General features: G+C 52.0%; 1 protein-coding gene across 1 annotated transcript; it reads left to right on the forward strand.

The window, feature by feature from the left end:
- Positions 1–1,429: 1,429 nt before the first annotated feature.
- On the forward strand, positions 1,430–23,817 carry LOC142825148 (LIM/homeobox protein Lhx5-like). The gene is made up of 5 exons (XM_075916873.1): positions 1,430–1,602; positions 4,189–4,412; positions 8,336–8,613; positions 11,641–11,806; positions 23,450–23,817. Exons 1-5 carry the CDS (start codon positions 1,430–1,432, stop codon positions 23,815–23,817), a joined length of 1,209 nt encoding a protein of 402 aa, XP_075772988.1.
- Positions 23,818–24,169: the final 352 nt, after the last annotated feature.

The following is a 24,169-nucleotide window of genomic DNA, read 5'->3' on the forward strand; positions in this document are numbered from 1 at the left end:
CGTTTCAGGCCACAACTTTTATTTCAACTCAAACGTATTTTCAGCTCTAGAACATTTGTTTACAAAGGTTAATTCATTCGAGTCATCACCTTGCGCACAAAGTGACTGGGTAATTTAAAAGTCCGCAGGACCTGAAATTAAAGAGAAAAATCATGTACAATAGCACAAGAACAACACGTCTCTCTCTCTCTCTTTCCAAAGGGGTTTTGCTTTCCTGATTCTCCTCCCATCCTTCTCATATTGACTCTAGTTTTAAAGATGCATTCTGTAAACCCTCCTCCCCCCCCGTCTGTATAACAAAGGCCAGCTAGCTCGCTAGGGGATCAATTGCCTTCATATCTGAGAAGTACAAAACAGATAACTTTTTATCCCAAGACATTGTCCGAACTTGCCTTCTCCTGGGGGCACTCCTCTCAGCATGCTACTGGCCTAACTACCCCCAGATCGGGGGTCCTTCAGCTTTTCTCTTTTTTCATTTGGATGCATGGAGACCGCTTGACAAAAGAGCAAGAATTTCCACCTTTTCTACTTATGCAAAGAGGCCATTCGCTGCTTTCTGTTGACAGTGAGGCAAACCAGAGCTTGTTTTGCAGGTGCAGTGACCTCCCCGAGGTCTCATTCCCTCCCGCCCCCCCCCATTGCCCCAAGAAGAGAAAGATAAAACATTACCCCCAAACTGCAAAAATAATTTAAATCTGCACCCACCCGCCCCTGCAAACAAAATAAAGGTAAATACTTACTTAGCCCCCGCACCAGGTAAAACCTACTACTCAACAATAGTGGTGCCTTGTTTTTTCCCCCCTCTGTGCCAAGCGCAAGGCTGGAGCCAATTTAGATGTGCTATAAATTAAGAGGTTGCCATGGCCACCGCCTTCTCATTGGCCCTCGGCCTCCCTATGTTCTGCGGGACGTCACCAAATCTGAATAAGGATGCGCGAATTACTAAACTGGGAGACAAAGCTGAAGATGGGAACAGCGTGAAAGTGGAGAAAAGTCCCAACCAGCCATCTGCACGGAGGAACTGGGGGCTCCCGGCTTTGTTGAGGTGGTTATTCTTGTGTTTGATTATTAAGCCTTTTCGTGGACTGGCTGCTTCCACACAGGCGCTGGCTGGGGCTACTGCAGGCCGAGATGCGCCTACACTGAAAGGTGCCGAGAAAGTCATCCCTCCAGGATATCTTTGCTTCGCTTCCCCCGACTGAACCTGCTGGAAGAGGTGGGGAGCAGGAGAAAGAGAAGCATCTGCCTCGGTGGCGGCAGTCTGGAAAGTCCACACAACACTTTTTGCCTGCCCCCAGGACTCCCAGGAGAAGAAGGAAGGAAGCTGAAAGTGTTCTCCGTTTTTCCACCCTTGCAATCGCTTTCGGCCGCCGGGTGGGGGGCTGCACCCTGTGTCATTCGGGTTGTCTCGCCTTCCTCGGCCGAGGTCATGATGGTGCATTGTGCAGGCTGCGAGAGGCCCATTTTGGACAGGTTTCTGCTGAACGTGTTGGACAGGGCCTGGCACATTAAGTGTGTCCAGTGCTGCGAATGCAAGTGCAACCTGACGGAGAAATGCTTCTCAAGGGAAGGCAAGCTTTACTGCAAAAACGACTTTTTCTGGTAAGTTCCCTAAGAAGGAGGCGAACCCCTTCCCCAGCTGCTTGGCTAGCACAGCGATACCCTACTTCTGTGCTTGTCCTAGCGTCCTAGTAGCTTTCCGTAATTGGCGCATTTCTGTAGTCCTCTCCATCTCTCGCTGTCAGATATTCCATTCACACTCCCAAAAGGAGCCCTATATGTTCCTGGGGGGGGGGGGGGGGGGAAGAGGCGGGAATCTCTTTATTAACCGCACACCAGTTCGGTTTAAAGTGACTTTTACAATCCGCAGGCATCGGTTGTACCTATTGTCAATGTCCCCCTTTTTTGCGAGATTCCTCGGCGTTTACTGCGCGAGAGTTAAGATCCTAGAACTAGGAAAACGTCAGGCGCCTTGTTCGCTGTGTAACCCGATTTCTATGTTTTTATATGTGGATTTATGCACAAAGTTGAGCCAGATCCGAGCTGATCCTATGCCAGGAGAGAAGGCAACGGTTTGTGGGTTACTTTTTAAAATGCATTCTGGGGTTGAGAGGAACACGACATCTCAGAAATAAAAGCCTAATGTTCTAAGGCCCCTGGCTTTAAAAGTAACAAGACTTGTCTTGAGGAGAGGCAGAGCCTCAGTTAGAATCAATTCGAACTAATGTGCGGTGGGAAGAGGTTGGCAGAGAGCGGAATATCGGGGGGATGCTCCCAAACTCCTTTGCCCCAATGTTCCAGCCTGGGCTGGGAATTCTAAAAAGCACCAGTAAAGTTCCTTGCTGGGCTTAGGAGCAAAGCTTTGTGATCTAATTGGCTGTGTGAGCACAGAACAGACTTGTTCCCCCTCCTCCCCTTCTTCTTTTAAACCAACAAATGAACTCATTGAAAATGTAAAATCGCCCTAAATATCGCTTGGCCTTTTGTTTCTGGCTGCAATTGAGGTAAATGTGGTCATTTGTTTAGCTAAAGGGTGAAAAGCTCGGGGGATGATTAATATAGAGTGGGGGGAGAAGGCAGCTTTCCTAGTCGTATAGGCCCTAATAAAGGTGAATTTGAATAGGTTAAGTGTCACACTCGCCTTTACACATGTAAACTACTTTTAATAGCCCCTATGCATTCAGCACCCCTCATGCTGCAACTCCTTAAATGCCTTTAATGATTTTTGATAAGGTGCAGATGAGCCAATTATGCTCCAGGATAAGACCAAAAAATGACTTATGACTTCTAATGCTTTCACTAAATCAACGTCATGGAAAGTGAAGCTCTTAGAAGTTGTGTTGAAACAAGGAAGAAAAACCCCAGTTTTATTTCTCCCTTATCCCCGCTCCGCACATTCCGCTTCCACAAGCGCCCTCAAATCTCTCTGGAGGCAGAATCAACACCTCAAAGTGGAAACTAAATTACCTGCTTTAAAGAACAGGTACGATTCTGCTGCTTGGTAGTGATCATTCCCTAGGGGAAAAAAAACCCTGTTTTTGCAATACAAAAAAAAGGGGGGGGGTCTGGAATACAGAACAAAGGGAGATCAAAACTAGACCCATTCTCAGCATCGGTTCATGGCTTGTTTTCACAGGAAAAGGGGACACAATTTTTAGGAGCCTCAAATGTTAGCTAGATCCCCTGTCCCATTTTGAATTCAATAAGCAGCCATCTGTGTTTCTCTTTTGTAACTAACCACCCCTCTAACAACAGAAGTGTCCCCAGTGGATATTTACTAACCGAAATGTGATATTGTTTAAGAGAAGAGGAATATTCATCAGAATTATGACTGTATAGGAAGATCCATTGGTTACCTCCTGTGTCCTCCCGAAATGCAGCCTGAAAAAAGGATGCAAATGTGCTGCAGATTTCTGGTGGACGCAGTGTGGTATCCAAAACCAAAGCGGATGCTTATACTGATGCCAAATAATGGCTGCTTCTTAAAGCAGCCCATCTGAAACCCACGCATTCCGACGCATACAGAGAAACCCGACCCACTCCCCACACCTTATTCTGAGCTGCAATCAATCTGCCCCCAAAACACAGCTCAGCAAATTGCCCCTTCCCCATTGGGGTTTGCCCCTGTGTGCCCCAGAGAGAAGAATTGCTCCCTGCCTCTGCGCTGGCAAGGATTGAATGAAAGCGGTGGGTCGGGAAAGCCAGCTACCTGCCAGAGCTGGGGGAGGGATTTCACTCGCCAACCAAACAAAACAGACACCCCAGAATATTTCCCATGGAGACAGACCTGTTAAAGTGGGGGTGGGGTGTCCATGTCTAGGGAGTCAAACAAGGGCACTCAGGGCTAGGAGATAATTCTCATGTAAATTGAGCCCTCTCTTCGCCTGCTCGAGGCGTGTGTTGCTGGAGACCAAATCCGCCACAAGAGGAATAGTTTTATGCACGCGTTTTGCTGGCATCCAAATCTGCTTTCCTTGGGATATCGGAACCCAGGGCAATTGCTTTAATCGCCTCATCTCCACCATCCACCCTCTCTGCCAAGATGCCTGCGGTTGGGTGTGATGCAGTTATAGGTGGCCGGTGGCAGGGGGGAGGGGGGATGACACTCAGGCCAGGCCACTAAGTGCCCGGGTAGTCCCTTCTGTGTTATCACCCTCCCTTCTCTCTCTCTCTCTCGCTACTGTTCAGGAGGTTCGGTACCAAATGCGCAGGCTGTTCCCAAGGCATCTCTCCGAGTGACCTCGTCCGCAAAGCCCGAAGCAAAGTCTTTCACCTGAACTGTTTCACCTGCATGGTTTGCAACAAGCAGCTCTCCACGGGAGAGGAACTTTATATTATAAATGAAAGCAAATTTGTTTGCAAAGAGGACTATTTGAACTCGCCCAGCTTAAAGGAAGGCAGCCTCAACTCAGGTATGGAGCATCAGCCCCAGGCCAGCAGGCTCTGACCCTGTGTGGCCTGCAGAGGCCTAGGGCTGGTGCACCTTATAAGCATACGGGGACGGTGATTTGAAAACAGTCTCTAAGGTGCTCCATGACTTTGTTGTTTTTAAAGTTTTTGCTAGACTGAGGTTAACGAAACATGTATTGTAGATGGTATCATGAGCTTTTGTGAGTACAACCCACTTCTTCAGATGAAACCTTCTTTCATCTGAAGTGGAGAAGTGGACTAAAGGCTGTGCTGGGAAGGGGAAAAGAGGAGCTGGTGGAGAGGATGCAGGGTCAGAGACAGGATTGGAAGTGGGAAAAGAACAGATTTTTCCATTTTTTAATAATCCAGGCCCCACATTCAGCAGGTGAACATAAGAACAGCCATACTGGGTCAGACCAAAGGTCCATCCAGCCCAGTGTCCTGTCTGCCGACAGTGGCCAATGCCAGGTGCCCCAGAGGGAGGGAACACAACAGGTAACCCTCATGTGATCCCTCTCCTGTCATCCATTTTCAGACCAACACAGGCTAGGGACACCATTCCTACCCATCCTGGCTAATAGCCATTGATGGACCTAACCTCCATGAATCTGTCTAGCTCTTTTTTGAACCCTGTTATAGTCCTAGCCTTCACCACATCCTCTGGCAAGGAGTTCCTCAGGTTGACTGTGCTGAGTGAAGAAAAACTTCCTTTTCTTTGTTTTAAACCTGCTGCCTATTAATTTCATTTAATAGAATCAGAGTACTAGGACTGGAAGGGACTTCGAGAGGTCATTGAGTCCAGTCCCCTGCCCTCATGGCAGGACCCAGTACTGTAGACCATGCCTGATAGACATTTATCCAATCTACCCTTAAATATCTCCAGAGATGGAGATTCCACAACCTCCCTGGGTAATTTATTCCAGTGTTTAACCACCCTGACAGTTAGGAAGTTTTTCCTAATGTCCAAACTAAACCTCCCTTGCTGCAGTTTAAGCCCCTTGCTTCTTGTTCTATCCTCAGAGGCCAAAAAGAACATTTTTTCTCCCTCCTCCTTATGACACCCTTTTAGAAACCTGAAAACTGCTATCATGTTCCCCCTCAATCTTCTCTTTTCCAAACTAAACAAGCCCAATTCTTTCAGTCTTCCTTCATAGATCATGTTCTCTAGACCTTTAATCATTCTTGTTGCTCTTCTCTGGACCCTCTCCAATTTCTCCACATCTTTCTTGAAATGTGGTGCTCAGAACTGGACACAATACTCCAACTGAGGCCTAGTCAGCGCAGAGTAGAGCGGAAGAATGACTTCTCGTGTCTTGCTCACAACACACCTGTTAATGCATCCCAGAATCATGTTTTCTTTTTTTGCAACAGCATCACACTGCTGACTCATATTCAGCTTGTGGTCCACTATAACCCCTAGATCCCTTTCTGCCGTACTCCTTCCCAGACAGTCACTTCCCATTCTGTATGTGTGAAACTGATTGTTCCTTCCTAAGTGGAGCACTTTGCATTTGTCCTTATTAAACTTCATCCTATTTACCTCAGACCATTTCTCCAGTTCGTCCAGATCATTTTGAATTATGACCCTATCCTTCAGATTAGTCGCAACCCCTCCCAGCTTGGTATCATCTGCAAACTTAATAAGTGTACTTTCTATGCCAATATCTAAATCGTTGATGAAGATATTGAACAGAGCCGGTCCCAAAACAGACCCCTGCGGAACCCCACTTGTTATACCTTTCCAGCAGGATTGTGGACCATTAATAACTACTCTCTGAGTACGGTTATCCAGCCAGTTACGCACCCACCTTATAGTAGCCCCATCTAAGTTGTATTTCCCTAGTTTATTGATAAGAAGATCATGCAAGACCTTCTCAAATGCCTTAGTAAAGTCTAGGTATCTGACATCCACCGCTTCTCCATTATCCGCAAGACTCGTTATCCTATCAAAGAAAGCTATCAGATTGGTTTGACATGATTTGTTCTTTACAAATCCATGCTGGCTGTTCCCTATCACCTTGCCACCTTCCAAGTGTTTACAGATGATTTCCTTAATTACTTGCTCCATTATCTTCCCTGGCACAGAAGTAAAACTGACTGGTCTGTAGTTTCCTGGGTTGTTCTTATTTCCCTTTGGTGATCCCTAGTTCTTATATTGTGGGAACAAGTAAATAACTTTTCCTTATTCACTTTCTCCACACAGTCATGATTTTATAGACCTCAATCATATCCCCCCTTAGTCTCCTCTTTGCTAAGCTGAAAAGTCCAAGTTTTTTTTTCTCTCTCTTCATATGGGACCCGTTCCAAACCCCTAATCATTTTTGTTGACCTTTTCTGAACCTTTTCCAGTGCCAAGATATCTTTTTTGAGATAAGGTGACTACATCTGTTCATAGTATTCAAGATGTGGTGTACTGTGGTTTTATATAGAGGCATTATGGTATTTTCTGTTTTATTCTCTATCCCGTTTTTAATGATTCCTAACATTCTATTTGCTTTTCTGACTGCCGCTGCGCATTGAGTGGATGTTTTCAGAGAACTATCCACAATGACTCCAAGATCTCTCTCTTGAGTAGTTGTAGCCAAATTAGTCCCCATCATAGTGTATGTATAGTTGGGATTATTTTTCCAATGCACATTACTTTACATTTATCAGGTGCTGGGGGAAAGTGAACGTTGCCATGTATAGGCCCAGCTGTAAACATGTGACCAGACTGGGAAGGGGGAGGTGGGAGGGGGACAGATGTTTCTCCGGTTCCTGGTTGATTTGGGCTAACACCACCACCTTCCCCTGAGATCTCTGAGATCTAATTACTCCCCTGCCCAACAAGGCCTGGATATTTCTCCCAGATTTCTTATGTGCGAAGAGAATCCAGACAAGGCCCCAAGCTTCCAAGTCAGGGGAACGATCCCTTCTCACCCCTGGGGCTAACAGCATGAGTAAAGGCTGCAGCCTCTGAGACCTTTCACCTTCTTCCTCCACAGATCATCTTCGTGCCTTTCATCACACACAAACACTCAGAATTCCTTCCTCCCTCCCCCCCATCCCTGTGGCATCAGAGCCCTTCATAAACCCTAATGGAGACAATACCCCAGACCCCAATATTTGTCTGTTTGTGCTATGTCTGCACGTGGCATGTACAAGCAGCGGACCCGATCCTTGCCTCTTTAGGCAGAGGTAAAATTCCCATTGAACTTCCTTGGCCGCTGTCTCTGCATCAGAATGGCAGGGTTGGGCTCTTTCAGCACCCGCAAATAGATCTTGCCAGGAGGCTCCCTTGGGTTGCTGCTCTGGGCCAAGTGAGCGGAGGTTACCCCGTGAGTTTCACATTAGGGGCCTGCTGCGGGGAGAAAAGGGGTCAGGCAGCCGACGGATTTCCGATCCCAAGGCCAGGGATTCGCTGGATCTGGGGGCGGGGTGAGGCAGGGCCAAGGCGGTCCCTAGCTTTGTGGCGGTCAGTGGTTCCGGTTCCCACCTTTGTGTCTGATAGGAAAACTCTCAAGCTGACCCAAATGAAAGCGCTTCCTTCCCCAGAGTGGGAGCCTGGGACAGCTCCCTCTCTGCCAGTGCGGTGCAAAACTGCCATCCGGAGCCAGTCACCCTGGTGTAAATCCCATGCGACTCCACCAAAGCCAGAGGTTTTACACCGGAGTCGCACCCTCTTCCTGCTCCAGCGACACAAAAGGCCAGAGGTGTTTTGCGCCCCTGCTGCCACACAGACCGATAAGCCCATTTTGCTGCTAATTCTGACCCCCTCATTAACTCTTCGTTGTGTTCTTTGGGAGTGATTGATTCGTGTTCCCCTAGCGCAGAAAGCTGGGGGCGGGGGCAGATCTGGCCTCCAGAAAGCAGCGCGTGGGACAGTGGGGTGGGGATCCCAGCTCAGCTCAGAGCCATCCCTCTCCTGTCTGCCTCTCCCTTGCAGTGTCCTCCTGTACAGACAGAAGTTTGTCCCCGGATCTCCAGGATCCCATGCAGGATGATACAAAGGAAACGGACAACTCCACCTCCTCGGACAAAGAGACCACCAACAACGAAAACGAGGAACAGAACTCGGGCACCAAGAGAAGAGGACCTCGGACTACAATTAAAGCCAAGCAGCTGGAGACTCTCAAGGCTGCTTTTGCTGCTACCCCCAAACCTACCAGGCATATCCGGGAACAGCTGGCACAGGAGACAGGGCTCAACATGCGAGTGATCCAGGTACAGGAAAGCTCAGTGGCAATGGGTGCCATAGCAGAGAACAGAAGAAAGGATCAGGGACTAGTGACCTCCCACAATATCACCATCTGCTTAAGCAGGCGGGGAGAGCACTAGTCACCCCTGCTTCCCTCTCTTCTCCATTTTGGATCCATTGGGTTGCAACTCCCAGCCGCCTAATTCTGCTACATGGCAGCCTGTCGCTATGGAGATGACTGTGACGTCCCAAACTCAGCAGTATGACGTCAGGGGAACCGTGGGCTGTGAGAAGCTAGGGAGGGAGAGGAGAGAAAATTCTGCCATTTAGAGAAATCTGGCAGCAGCTAAAAGTGCCGGAGGAAATTGGCATAAAATCCAAGGAGAGACCAAGTAGGTCGTTGCTAGGAAGATTTCCCCTTTGTAAGAATGAGAATTACCCCCTTTGTAAGTCTTTACAAAGGAAATGCGCGTGTTTAGCTCCATTTTACAGATGGGGAAACCGAGGCTGAAAGCCGTGAAGCGAATTGCTCAAGTTCACCCATATGGCTCGTGGTAGAGCTGAGTCTCCAACCTGGACTCCTCAGTCCTCGCCACTGCTCAGTCCATTGGTCCCTTCTGTCCTTCTTTATGTTGTGATGTGGAGACTGCAAGGTTCCTCTCTCCTAAGCAAGAGGACTATTTCCTATTGTCAGAATTATTTTAGCAGTGATCCTAATTGGCCTCCGTTGCTAATAAAGAGGAGGAGGAGGCTCAGGGTGTTTGTGCTGAAAGCTCTCTAGTGATAGAATTGTTTTCTTCATCTGGAGAGTCCTCAGGCGATAGCTAGCACTCAGTCTCAAGTACTGATGTGCCTGCCTAGTGCCTCATCCAAAGCCCACTGAACTTGATGGAAAAGCTCCAGCCCTTTGGCTCTGGCCCTCACACAAGCGGGAATTGATGTGAAGAAGCGCTGACCAGCCCAGCCCTGGAGTGGTGACCCTCAACTTTCTTCAGGGCCCTTTGATTCTCCCCCTCCCCCCCCCCCACGCAGTTTGCGCGGTGCTGTGAGTTACCCAAAGTGGAAAGATCCCATTGATTTCAGCTAGCTTTGTATCAGATTCCAGTTCCCTAAAGAACTTGTCTCAGCTCCTATTGAGGTCAATGAAAAGGCTCCGGTTGACTTCAGTAGGAGCTGAATCCAATGGCAACAGAGCCCACGCTAACCAAGAACAAAAACATCACCAAGACACCTCCACTAGACACCTGGCCTATGTGCTGTATATGATGCTGGCTGCCAAACCCACCACAATGGCTTATTACATCTCCAACCTGCACCTGATGAGCAAGAAGTTCTTAAAAACATGGCATCAGCCTAATGCAGTACCCTCATCTTTCCTTCAGTTTCCTGCTTTCTTGTTCTAAGCCAGTGTTTCTTAAACTTTTTAAGACTGAGGAACACCAAACAATAATTTTTTTTATGAGGAACACCAGAGATTTTTTGTTGAGCAAAAAAAAGAAAAGGTCGCCTGCCCCTTTAAGGGTGTAAGGGTGGCCATTTTGGTTCTCCACGGCACACCTCCAACTGCCTCACGACACACCGGTGTGCCACGGAACACAGTTTAAGAAACACTGTTCTAAGCCTTCTCAGTGCTCTTCTGCAATCTCTTTATCCTGTACTTGCCTGGTGGGACTTTCAGACTGAGCCAGTGAGTGGAAGAAAGTTTAGAGTGTGGCCTCAAAAATGTTTTTTCATGAATCATAAATTTAAAGTTAAAAAAAAAAAACTTTTAAAGCAAAGGGCGTCAAGAGAAGAAATTAACCTCAGTTCTTTAAACCGGTGAAACTGAGAGTTGCTTCTATCTTGACATTTTGCAACGAGACATATGCACGCTGTTGGTTAAGAGAATCTGCACTTGCATGTTAACGAGGAAATTGGGGAGGGGGATAGAAATAATTCCCAATCCAGAAAAATAGATTGGGATGAAACAGAGAAGTATGTTCAGGTCTTTTGTTACTACTGACGTCATATATTCAAACATGTTTTTGCTGTGCTAGGCGAGTGTGTGAAAAAAATTGTTCTAGACCAAACAAAAGGGAGGAATGAAATGTTCTGTAGTTCATCTATGTAATCTGCAAGATGGGAGAACACCCAAGATTTCCTTTCTTTTTCACACCCCCCCGTAGCATCAGACGCTATACATATTCACATATCTGTGTTATTTATTGCTATGTATTTCTATCTGTCTCTATGAATTCTGTATTGCTCTAGGTTTCTGTCAATGGATGGATGGCTAGATTAGGAAAACAGGCACTCCCACAATAGTTTGTAGTTTGAAAAGTCTCTCTAGTTCCCTTTATGAACATGTCTTCTAGGATTTAGAGGAGGGGGGAGTAGGAAACATACTTTGTTATAAAGCTCTCCAAGGGTGAGCAAAAACCCTTCACCCCTGGATGGTTCTGGGAGTTCATTCCCATCTTTCCTTTTCTTTTTAATTCAAAGCCAGCCAATTTGCTTCATTGGCTAAACTGCAGAGTTTAATCCCCCAGTTGAAAGTTTCTCCTCATTTTTCTTCAGAAACTCTTCGCCAGCCTCTTGTAAAGTGTCCAGTCAGAAGCTGGTCCAAAGAACAGAAAAGTGGATCTTCGGGGAGCTTGCCAACCGGGAGTTGGCAGGGGGAGGATGTGCTATGTTGCGGCCTTCATCTGGAAAATCCTGATGGAAAAATGTGGAACATCTTGGTGCGATCAGTGAAGGGAAACAGTCTCTTAGCTGGCACCCTATTAACAACACCAGCTTCCTGATCTGCCTGTTCACCACAGTAGCTCTGTACCCCTTTGTTACGGAGATCGATCAATATAATAGTAGATTAATCTAGAAACCGAGACCAGTGGCAAACACGTATTGCAAGAGGCAGGCCAAAGGCAGGCAAATCAAAACAAATGAATCAACTTGGTTATTGTTGTCTTGCAAAGTGCCCATGTGGCTTGATGGGGCCTTGGGAGACAGCTGGTGGGAGCTGTGGGTTGGTGTGGATGTTGTCACCACGTTCTTGTTGTTTAATTTGCCTGCAGGTTTGGTTCCAAAATAGAAGGTCCAAGGAGAGGAGAATGAAACAGCTGAGCGCGCTGGGGGCCAGGAGGCATGCCTTCTTCAGGAGTCCTCGGCGCATGCGCCCTCTGGGAGGCAGGCTGGATGAATCTGAAATGTTGGGTTCTACCCCTTACACTTATTATGGAGGTAATGAGCATTTTATGGATCACTTCCTGGATGACCCTCTAACACGCTTTGTATTCAAACATTGTAAAAAACACAACAAATACAGATCCCAGAGCAAACAAATTAAGACTAGAGGAATCAGCCTTTCTTTCTTTTTCTTTCTCACTCATTTGTTCATTTTTATTTGAACATTGTTCATTCTTTCATTCATTCTTCCATTTTTCTTTTTTGTTCTTCTTTTTTCTGGATTTTTTCTTTTGCTTTCCCTTTGTTCATTTGTTCTTTCTTTCTCATTTCCTTGCTTTATTCTTTCTTTGACCATGTCAAATATCTAAAAGGGTGTCACAAGGAGGAAGGAGAAAATTTGTTCCTCTTGGTTTCTGAGGACAGGACAAGGAGTAATGGGCTTAAAGTGCAGCAGGGGAGGTTTAGATTGGACATTAGGAAAAAATTCCTAACTGTCAGGGTGGTCAAATATTGGAATAAATTGCCAAGGGAGGTGGTGGAATCTCCCTCTCTGGAGATATTTAAGAACAGGTTAGATAGACATCTGTCAGGGATGGTGTAGACGGAGCTTGGTCCTGCCTTGAGGGCGGGGGGCTGGACTCGATGACCTCTCGAGGTCCCTTCCAGTCCTATCATTCTATGATTCTATGTTTAGAAATTAAGCCGCGAAAGTTTTAACTCTTGCATTTTGTAGTATTTCATTGTGTCTTTTCAAAAGAGCAAGCTCGCGGCTTGCCTTCTGTGTGAGCTGGCGTCTGCCTGCAAGGAAGGGTCTCAACGACCTTTCACGCCATTTCTTCCCCCCAAAGGATTCAGTTCATTGTTACTGTTTTTCCTAGCTGGGCTGGGGAGAGGGGAGGAATTTTGGGGTCAGGTAAAATTGCAGGTCTCTGAGCCCTGACAAAGTAGTACAGCACAGCTTGCTTTGGCCCACTTCCGCAGCTTCGCAGCCAAGGCAAGTCAGGGGCTGGTATTTCTCTAGGGGTATGTCTACACTAGCTCGTTAATTTGAGCTAGGTAGGAAAATCAGGCAACCGGAGTTGCAAATGTAGCCCGGGATTTAAATATCCCGGGCTTTATTTGCATGTTCCCGTTCGGCCACCATTTTTAAATCCCCCTTAGTTTGAACTAACTGCCCGCAGCTACACGCAGCAGTTTAAAGTTAATCTGAACTAAATCCTTAGTTCGGATTAACTGTTACTCCTTGTGGAATGAGGTCTGCTGAGGGCTGGCTCGGCGGAAGGCCGAATCTCTGCCTCCTACAGTGACCCGCTTCAGGGTTAGATCGCACCCCTGCGCTTCTTGCCAGCCGCCGATGCAATCCGAGAGAACGGAAAGGTTCTGACTCCCGCTACAATTTTACCTGACTCTGGATTGCACGAGGAGCCATTCACAGCAAGTGGGGCACCGTGGGGAATCTCCACTGGGACATACTGTAGGGCACGGCCCCACAAGCTTTGCTCCTGGGAGTGAATTTGCTACTCGGTTGCATGGTCCTGTCTAGGTTACCTTACTCCTGTTCACAGCCATGGGCCAGATTCTGAACTTAGTTACGCCCTGGTGTGAATCCAGACTCACACCAGACTCTGGTGTAACCAACACCAGATTCTGGCTCAATAGGACTTGTCGCCTGGGTATAAGTTTATTCCCAGGAATCAACTCCCCGGATTTAGGCCCATAGTTGGGCCTGTGAACCCGCAGCACAGACAAGAGGAGAAACCCACCGGGGCTGCCTCCTGGCCAGCGGCTAGAAGGAGAGAGCTCGTTGCAGCTCTTTTTGTGACGGTTTGGTTTTGGAGGCAGCAGGGGAGTCCCTTGTCTTCCTGTCCCTCCCCTAGCAATGAAGTGCGTGGCTGCCCCGACAGAGACTGGGGATGTTGTTTAAGAAGAAGTGTCGTTTTTACACAAAGCATGTGACACGCCGAGAGCTGCCCTGGCTCTGCGGCTGCTGCCCAGCACCCAAGCCAGGGATGTTGGTATTTCATTGCAGTGGCTGCTGCGACTCGCGCAGGGAGCTGGGGGCAGGGCAGCCGCAACCCGTAGGTTATAATGGATTCTTGCTGGACGGCAGGTGTTGGAATGCGACATAGAATCATAGAATCCTAGGGCTGTAAGAGACCTTAGAAGTCCATCAAGTCCAGCCCCCTGCCCAAGGCAGGACCAATTCCAATTAAATCAACCCGGCCAGGGCTTTGTCAAGCCGAGACTTAAACACCTCTAGGGATGGAGACTCCACTACTTCCCTAGGTAACCCATTCCAGTGCTTCACCACCCTCCTAGGGAAATAGTTTTTCCTAATATCCAACCTGGACCTCTCCCACCACAACTTGAGACCATTGCTCCTTGTTCTGCCATCTGTCACTACTGAGAACAGCCTCTCTCCATCCTCTTTGGAACCTCCCTTCAGGAAGTTGAAGGCTGCTATCAAATGCCCCCTCACTCTTCGCTTCTGCAGACTAAACAGACCCAAGTCCCTCAGCCTCTCCTCATAAGTCATATGCTCCAGCCCCCTAATCATTTTGGTCACCCTCCGCTGGACCCTCTCCAATGTGTCCACATCCTTTCTATAGTGGGGGGCCCTGAACTGGACACAATACTCCAGATGTGGCCTCATGAGAGCCAAATAAAGGGGAATAATGAAATCTCTGGATCTGCTGGCAATGCTCCTCTTAATGCAACCTAATATGCCATTAGCCTTCTTGGCTACAAGGACACACTGTTGACTCATATCCAGCTTCTCATCCACTGTAACCCCCAGGTCCTTTTCTGCAGAACTGCTACTTAGCCATTCGGTCCCCAGCCTGTAACAATACTTGGGATTCTTCTGTCCCAAGTGCAGGACTCTACACTTTTGTTGAACAAAACAGATCCTGGGGCACTCCACTAGACACCGACCTCCAACCTGACATCGAGCCATTGATCACTACCCGCTGGGCCTGACAGTCTAGCCAGCTTTCTATTCATCTTACAGTCCATTTATCCAATCCATACTCCGTGTGGGGGTTCCAGTCCTACCCCCTCTTTCTTGTGCTACCGTGCCCCTTTTCCAAGTGCGTAATTGTCACCAGTCCACACTTCTATTCAGCCGAGATATGTGGGGTGGGGGGTCTGGGCCCACCCTCACTCCCAGACCCCAGCCCAGGGCCCTAAGGACAGTGCCGCAGGGCTCTGTCCCACCGGGGGGGGGGTCTGCCCCCGAAACCCGCTGGTGCGCCGGCTCCTTGCCCTGCGCTGGGCTACTTCCACCCCACCTGCGCCTCCCTATGCTTCCCGTGCTCTTTCGCCTCCTCGCTCTTTCCCCCTCCTCCCCACGTTTCCCCTGGTTCTCCCCTCTTATACCCTCCCGCCCCCGTCGACTCCACCCCCTCCCATGACGTCATTTCCGGCTCCCATTTTCTGACGCACTACGTCTGACGTTGCCTCGCAACGTCTCCTGTTCTGCCGCTCACCAGACGCGCGGCCGCGCTACACAGCCAGCATGCGCGTAGTTCGCGTCGGGCGGCCCCCAGCAGCGAGAGGGCAACCACCGGGTCAGTGCGGGGTGGGCCCGTTTCGGGGGGGGTAGGCGGGCCCCACCCCGTCACACACCTCCCCCCTTACGTCCTGTCCTTGTCCCCTCTGGCTCCCGTGCTCTGCCATCATATTTCTTGAAAAGAAATCTGCATTGCTGTTGGATTTTCCCGCTCGGTGGCTTATCTCGAATCGATAAGGCTGTAACGCCAGATACCAGCGCATAATCCGTGCATTGGAATCCTTCATGGCCTGGAGCCACCGCAGCGGGGCATGGTCAGTCACTACCGTGAACGGGTTACCTAGGAGATAATAGCGCAATAAGTTAACGGCCCATTTTACCGCCAAGGCTTCCTTTTCTATGGTGGAATAATTCTGCTCCCTGGGCAGGAGTTTGCGGCTGATATACACAATGGGGTGTTCCTCCCCACCTTCCCCTTGTGAGAGCACTGCCCCGAGGCCCACCTCCGAGGCGTCCGTTTGCAGAATAAAAGGCCTCGAGAAGTCGGGCTGAGCCAACACCGGGGCCTGGGTGAGGTGACGCTTCAGCTCCCTAAAGGCTTTCTCACATCGGGGGTCCCATCTTACCCGCTTGGGTGCCGCGTCGCGTGTCAGGTCTGTCAATGGGGCGGCCACCGTAGCGAAGTCCGGCACGAACCGGCGGTAGTAGCCAGCCAGCCCTAAAAATTGCCGCACCTGCCGCTTGGTATTCGGTGCCGGATAGTCTCGCAGGGCCTCGACCTTCGCCACCTGGGGGCGGATCTTACCCTTGCCCACCGTATACCCCAAATAGGAGACCTCCTGCTGCCCAAAATGGCACTTCGCCGGGTTTGCTGTTAGCCCCGCCTCCTGTAATGAGGTCAGAACTGCCCTTACCCGCTTTACATGCTCAGGCCAGGTCTGGCTATAGATCACTATGTCGTCTATATAAGCGGCCGCATAGTTTTCATGAGGTCGTAACACCCGGTCCATCAGACGTTGAAAAGTGGCTGCGGCGCCTTGAAGCCCGAACGGCATCTTTACAAACTGGTAAAGACCGAAGGGTGTTGAAAAGGCCGTCTTCTCCCGTGATTCCGGCGACAGTGGTATCTGCCAATACCCTTTAGCTAGATCGAGGGTAGACAAATACCTGGCTGTCCCGAGCCGCTCCAACAACTCGTCCACGCGGGGCATGGGATACGCATCAAATTGCGATACCGCGTTGACCTTGCGGAAATCGATACAGAACCGGACGGACCCATCCGACTTGGGAACCAGCACTATGGGGCTCCTCCAGGCGCTATGGGATTCTTCCACTACGCCCCACTGCAACATCTTCTCTACCTCCTCCCGCACTGTCGGCCACAGCTTCCTTGGCAGGGGCCGCACCGGGTGGCGGATTGTACAGCCGGCTTCGGTCAGGATGTGATGACACGCTGCTTTCGTGTATCCGGGTACATCCGTCAGCACCTGTGGGAACTCATTCAAAAGACTACGGATCTCCTCCTGCTGAGCCTCTGTCAACTCCCCTCCTACCTGAAACTTCGCCACCCTCTCACCCTCGAGCCCCACTAAGCCCTCCTGCACCCGCCATTCCTTTAGGAGGTTCACGTGATAAATATTGGTTGTTTTCCTCCTACCGGGCATTCGTACTTCATAGTTCACTTCCCCGACCCTGCAAACGATTTCGAAGGGCCCCTGACACCGGGCCAGTAGTTTAGATGACTGCTCGGGCAACAGCAGGAGCACCCTATCCCCTGGCTGAAAAACTCGTAGCCTCGCCCTGCGGTTGTAATACTGGGCCTGTCGCTCCTGTGCGTCAAGGAGGTTCTGTTTGGCAAACTCCCCCACCCGCTGTAACCTCTCTCTCAACTTGAGGATATAGGGCACCGACCCGGTTGTCTGTGTCACCTGATCCTCCCAGGCCTCCCGAACCACGTCCAAAATCCCCCTGGGTTGGCGCCCATATAAAAGTTCGAACGGGGAGAACCCAGTAGAGGCCTGTGGCACTTCTCTGACAGCAAACATCAGGGCCGGGAGGGCTCGGTCCCACCCGCTGGGATCCTCCTGGGCAAACTTCTTGAGCATACCTTTGAGGGTGCGATTGAATCTTTCCGCTAATCCATCCGTCTGGGGATGGTACACTGACGTCCTCAGCGCCCTGACTCGGAACAGTCGGCATAGCTCCTTCATAAGGTTGGACGTAAAATTCGTCCCTTGGTCGGTCAGGATTTCTTCTGGCAACCCCACGCGTGCAAATATCTTCACCAGTTCCTCCGCCACCGTCGAGGCAGTGATGTTCCGCAGTGGCACGGCTTCTGGGTAGCGGGTTGCATAGTCTATCACTACTAAGATGTATGAACACCGGTTCTTTGTGGGTTCCAAAGGCCCCACTAGGTCCATTGCTATCCTTCGAAAGGGGACCTCTACTACGGGGAGAGGCACCAAGGGTGCTTGCGGGACCCGCCCGGGCCTGACCTTCTGACATTCCGGGCAAGATTCACAGAAGTCCCGTGTGGCTCGGTAGATACCGGGCCAGTAGAACCTCTGCAGGAGGCGGCTAATCGTCTTTTCATATCCCAGGTGCCCGGCCCAAGGATTACTATGGGCCAACCTTAGTAGCTGCCGATGGTGCTGTGCCGGCACTAATAGCTGGGTGATAACCTCCCCCGGTTCCTTCTCCTCTGTGACTCTATACAGCCGGTCGCCCTGGATCTCAAATCGGGGAAACATTTGCGCTATCCGCTGTTTCTCTGCCTCCCCTGCATTTCTAGCGGCTTGGTCCCAGGCCTGCTGCAGTAAGGGATCCTCCCTCTGTTCTCTCATAAAGTCTGGTGAACCCACCTCTCCATCCCCAGCGACCCCGGCGGACGTCTCGGGGTCGGCGGCTAATACCACCTTACCTCCTTCCCGCCCCAGCCATTCCCGTAGGGCCTGCTCAAATCCCTTCCAGTCGCGCCCCAGCAGGACGGGGTATATTAACCCTGGAACGAGGGCTACGTAGATCCATCCGGCCTGGGCCCCATCTTTGAGGTGCACCCAGGCTGTGGGGTATGCCTCCACGCGCCCGTGTACACACTGTACGTGGACCGGGGGTCCCCGCGGGCCCCCTTCTTCCACCAGGTCTGCCCTCACTAAGGTCTGCCCACACCCGGAATCTACCAGGGCCGTGACTTGCCGGCCCTCCACCTCAACCTCCCGTAAAATCTTCCCCTGACCTCCTACCTCCCCCGTAGCCGCTTGACTCATTACCTTCCCGTATGAGCAGTCCATAAAGGGGCAGTCTCTTTTGAAGTGCCCCTCTTGTCCACACTGATAGCATGCTCCGGCTGGTCCTCGGGCCGGGGTGGGGTTGTCTGTGCGTCCCTCTCGGGGTGGCAGTCGAGGAGCGGGTTCGATTGCCACTGGCCGATTCCACACGGGGGCTAGTCATCTTCCGTGGTTCCTAATGGGACTGGGGGGGGGTCCGCCTCCCGCTCTCTCTCCGAGCCGGGGGGTCACCGGTACGGCGCCTCTCCCGCCCCTACCATGGGGGTCCTTCCGTCCCCTACTGCCCCCCTCACTCCCCTCGGCGGCCATATAATCTTCTACTAGGGTCACCGCCTCTCCTAACGAGGTGGGGTGATGCCGGCGAACCCAATGCTGACTTTCTCCTGGTAAAATGTTTACAAATTGCTCCAACACCACCTTCTCAGCCACCTGGGGACCCGTATGCTGTTCCGGTTCCAGCCAACGCCACCCGGCCTCCCTTAGCCTCTGAGCGACCGCTCGGGGCCGAGCCCCGTGGGGGTACTTCTCCTGCCTGAACCGCTGCCAGTAGGACTCGGGGTTCACTCCCAGCTGGTCCAATATCGCTTCTTTGACCTTAAAGTAATGTAGGGCATCCCTGGGATCTAGACTCCGGTAGGCCAACTGGGCCGGGCCTGTCAGATACGGAGCTAGGATCGTTGCCCAGTGTTGTTCTGGCCACCTGGCGGCTGTGGCCACCCTCTCAAAAGTCACTAGGAAGGCCTCTGGGTCATCGAGGGGCCCCATCTTGGCTAAGCGGACCGGTAGCTGTGCAAGGGCACCCCCTTCCGCCATATCACCCCCCGGCCCTAGGGGTTGCCCTCTTCCCAACCCTCCCCATTGTCTTACCCAGTGTTCCTAGTTAGCTTTATACTGCTCCGCAACCTCCGTGAGGAGCTGCCTCTGTTGGTCCTGGTGCTGGGCCGCGAGTTGCTGGAGGAGGGCTGTCTGCTGCTGATGTTGCTGCCTCTGGTTCTCGGTTAACCACTTGAACATCTCCGCTGCCTCCATATTCCGCTCGACCGAGGGGGCTGATGCCACCCCTCTGTCCTCTCGTTCCCCCGCGTCCTCTGTCAGTCTTTTCCTTTTCCTCTCTTCCAGGTTGGGGTGTGGCTGGATACTCCTCCCGACGCGGCGACCCGCCCCTCCAAATCTCACATAACAAAACAATGAACCCACACACAAAAAAAGAGAACGCCCCTGCCCTCCCCCTTTTTTTTTTGTAGCCGCCCCCCGCGGGGCTTCCCGTACCCACATTCTCCACCACGTGTGGGGGTTCCAGTCCTACCCCCTCTTTCTTGTGCTACCGTGCCCCTTTTCCAAGTGCGTAATTGTCACCAGTCCACACTTCTATTCAGCCGAGATATGTGGGGTGGGGGGTCTGGGCCCACCCTCACTCCCAGACCCCAGCCCAGGGCCCTAAGGACAGTGCCGCAGGGCTCTGTCCCACCGGGGGGGGGTCTGCCCCCGAAACCCGCCGGTGCGCCGGCTCCTTGCCCTGCGCTGGGCTACTTCCACCCCACCTGCGCCTCCCTATGCTTCCCGTGCTCTTTCGCCTCCTCGCTCTTTCCCCCTCCTCCCCACGTTTCCCCTGGTTCTCCCCTCTTATACCCTCCCGCCCCCTCCCATGACGTCATTTCCAGCTCCCATTTTCTGACGCACTACGTCTGATGTTGCCTCGCAACGTCTCCTGTTCTGCCGCTCACCAGACGCGCGGCCGCGCTACACAGCCAGCATGCGCGTAGTTCGCGTCGGGCGGCCCCCAGCAGCGAGAGGGCAACCACCGGGTCAGTGCGGGGTGGGCCCGTTTCGGGGGGGGTAGGCGGGCCCCACCCCGTCACACTCCCTTAACTTGCTGGCAAGTATATTGTGGGAGACCTTATCAAAAGCTTTGCTGAAGTCAAGGTATATCACAACCACTGACTTTCCCATATCCACAGAGCCAGTTACCTCATCATAGAAGCTAATCAGATTGGTCAGGCACGACTTGCCCTTTCTGAATCCATGCTGACTATTCCTGATCACCTTCCCCTCTTCCAAGTGCCTCAAAATGGATTCCTTAAGGATCCCTTCCATGATTTTTCTGGGGACTGAGGTGAGGCTGACTGGTCTGTAGTTCCCTGGTTTGTCCTTCTTCCCTTTTCTGAAGATGGGCACTACATTTGCCTTTTTCCAATCATCCGGGATCTCTCCCGATCTCCACAAGTTTTCAAAGATAATGGCCAAAGGCTCCACAATGACACTTGCCAACTCCCTCAGTACCCTCGGCTGCATTAAATCCGGACCCATGGATTTGTGTATGTTTAGCTTTTCTAAATAGTTCCTGACCTGTTCTTTCCCCACCAAGGGCTGTCCACCTCCTTCCCATACTGCGTTGCCTAGTGCATTAGTCTGGGAGCTGACCTTGTCCGCGAAGACAGAGGCAAAGAAATCATTGAGTACTTCAGCTTTCCCCACATCATCTGTCCCTAGGTTACCTCCCTCATCCAGTAAGGGCCCCACACCCTCTCTGATCACCCTCTTATTGCTAACATGCCTGTAGAAACCTTTCTTGTTACAGTAAAACTCCGATGGTCCAGCTGCTGCTAAAACTGACCAGTGGCTGAATCGGGGAAGCCGGGGGCAGAGCAGCTGGGGCGCTGCCGGGTTGGTCCTGTAGCGCTGCCCCTTGGGGCTGCGGGACTAACCCAGCAGCACCCCAGCTGTCCCCGATTCAGCCGCTGCTGAAACTGACCAGCGGCTGACTCCAGGAAGCCCGAGGCAAAGCTGCTCTGCCCCAGCTTCCTGGGGTCAGCCACTGATCAGTTTCAGCAGCAGCTGACTTGGGTACACCTGGGACAGAACAGCTGGGGTCCTGCCGGGTTGGTCTCGCAGCACCAAGGGTTGGTGCTACCAGACCAACCCGGCAGCGCCCCAGCTGCTCTGCCCCAGGCATCCCCAAGAGCAGCTGGGGTGCTGCTGGGTTGGTCTTGTCGCGCCAGGGGTTGGTGCTACCAGACCAACCCCGCAGCACTCCAGCTGCTCTGCTGCAGGCGTCCCCAATTCAGCCGCTGCTGAAACTGACCAGCAGCGGCTGAATCAGGGACGTCTGGGGCAGAGCCGGACTATCGGAAGGGGGGGCTATGAGGGGTCTGGGGTGGCATCGTAGGCCCCCCTTCTGATAGTCCAGCAAATCTGATAATCCGGCACCCCCTGGGTCCTAAAGGTGCCGGATTATCGGAAGTTTACTGTGCCTTTCACATCCCTTGCTAGCTGCAATTCCAATTGTGCTTTTGCCTTCCTGAGAACTCCCCTGCATTCTCGAGCAATAGATTTATACTCCTCCCTAGACATAATCCCAAAGTTCTTTCGTTTCCTCTTCCCCTTCCTCTTCCTTTCCACTTCTAGGTTCCTTTCCCTTTCCTTCCAGCCCACCGGCTCTTTTCCCTGCATCCCCCCCCCCCCCCCCCCCGCTCCCTGCTCATGGGCCCGGAGATCCGGGTCACTGGTCCTCCTCGCAGACACTGAGGAGAGATGGCCAAGGCAGCGGGTAGGAGGGGAAGGTGAGGGGCGGTTGCCATGACTTTGCCATCCTTCCTGTGGCATCTATTTGAAGGGTTTCCCCACCCCCCCAGCCCCGCACACACCCTCCCTCCCTTGCCCTGAATGTGAGCTCAGCTTGTTGAGATCCCCTCTAATCCCCCTGTTAGAGATTCCGTCCGGTCCTTGGCCAAGTTTGCACCCCTGCCGCAAGTAAGAAAGAGACATTGTGATGAAGCTGTCTGCCTGAACAGAAGCCCTGCGCCCATTCAATCCCGCCGCTCCCCCGCTTGTGTTCCCAGGAACAAAGCTCCAGCTGCACCCTTTTGTACCTTTTTCAGACGGCATTTGTTCCAATTACCTCCAAGCTCCTGGAGCATATGGAAGGTCACTATCACAGAGGCCGGGCCCCCGTGTGTTTGCTATTTGTTTTCTCCCCATTGTCAGCTCGTTCCCCCTCCCGCATGTGGCCCCTCAAAATTCGGCCCCTTCACGACAGGCGCAGGGAGGCGGGGGCCAATCACTCCTTAGCTGGCTGGGTGTCGCCAGACTGCTTGGTTGCTGCGTGAGCCGGCCAGCCTGGGGCTTAGCAAAATGACCCCTCACTTGCAAACCTACCATTGCTGAAGGGGGAAAATCCTTGATTTCTTTCCTTCCATGCCAGCTCCATAAGACATTTTTCATACATCTGTCCCCCCCCAAAATCCTCCTGGAAAGAGAAAGTGTGTGCTCCCTCAGGCTGCGCGTGCGGATTTTTATAGGGACCTTGTTTAGTTCTTTTTTAAATGTTTGGTCAATTAAAATTATGTTGACTGTTGGGGTTTTTTCCTGAGTTTGGAAGGAAAGCGAGAGGGTCCAGCCTCTCCCTGACTCTGCTTGCCCATTGGGCAATTGATGTGTCTAATTGTGGAGTAACGTGTCTGATCCCCTCCTGGTTTTATTGGGGTCATTCGGGCAGCTTCATTTTGACACTAGGGGGAAGGGGGCAGTAAAAGAAGCAGCCAGAAAATAAATGTGGGCCACCAGCTCTATCTGAGAGTCACTGTTACGGGACCCTCTTCCGTGGTGGAGCAAAAGCCACAGGCCAAGATCCCTGAGCAGGCACAATGCTGAGCGCGCAGTGCTGTGCACGCACTGCCTCCCTAGGGGGTGCGTTAGACAGCAGGGGCGCGCGACAGCAGGTGCGACTGTGGGTACAGAGGCGTCCACCTGTACCTCGGGGGTTGTGTGGTCTTGCGTGTAGGAGGCCGGCCTGGCCAGGGGCTGCTAGCCCCAGGCTCTCCGGCTCAGGGCAGTCCCCGTGCACCCTGCGCTGCTGGTGTCCGGCCTCTGCCTCACCTTCCTCTCTCTCCCCCACTCCAGATTACCAAGGAGACTACTACGGGCCAGGCGGGAACTACGATTTTTTCCCCCACAGGCCTCCCTCGCAAGCCCAGTCCCCCGCAGACTCCAGCTACCTTCCAACCTCAGGGCCCGGCTCCACGCCCTTGGGGCCCCTGGAGCCCCTGCTCCCTGGACACCATGCCTCTGAAAACCAAAGGTACACAGATATGATCTCGCACCCCGACACCCCAAGCCCCGAGCCAGGGCTGCCCGGCTCGCTACACCCCATCCCCAGCGAGGTCTTCAGCGGCGGCCCCAGCCCGCCTTTCTCCTTGTCCAGCAATAGCAGCTACAGCGGGCCCCTCTCGCATCCAAACCAGGAGCTGAACGAGGCAGCGGTGTGGTAGGGCTGACCCAGCCAGCGGAGGTGCAAGCCCTGGGGATACCTGGCTACCTCTGCCCCGGGCAGATCCGGCTTCCTCCCAGCACCGGCTAAGACACCAGGAACCACGACCGGCTTCCTGACACTGATGCCAAAATTCTCCAGAGTTTCTACCAGCACCCCCACCCCTAGACCGCTGGGGCTCCCAGCCTCAGTGTCTTTCTCCCTAGCCACGTGTAAGCAGGCATGACTGCCCTGGGCGGGTGCTGAAGAACCTCTGCAACAGCAGTTCTCAAAGTGTGGTCCATGGACCACTAGTGGTCTGTGACAATCTTGCAGGTGGGCCGCAGGCTTGGGGCTCCCCCCACATAGTGGGG

Source organism: Pelodiscus sinensis, unplaced genomic scaffold, assembly GCF_049634645.1.
Source record: "Pelodiscus sinensis isolate JC-2024 unplaced genomic scaffold, ASM4963464v1 ctg36, whole genome shotgun sequence".
NCBI classification, from domain to species: domain Eukaryota; kingdom Metazoa; phylum Chordata; order Testudines; family Trionychidae; genus Pelodiscus; species Pelodiscus sinensis.

Bases quoted from the DNA above. Each gene is read 5' to 3' on its own strand.
- LOC142825148 (XM_075916873.1), top strand. From the start codon at position 1,430: ATGATGGTGCATTGTGCAGGCTGCGAGAGGCCCATTTTGGACAGGTTT. The intron at 4,413-8,335 runs GTATGGAGCATC...TCTCCCTTGCAG, and splicing joins GGAAGGCAGCCTCAACTCAG to TGTCCTCCTGTACAGACAGA. The intron at 11,807-23,449 runs GTAATGAGCATT...CCCCCACTCCAG, and splicing joins CCCTTACACTTATTATGGAG to ATTACCAAGGAGACTACTAC.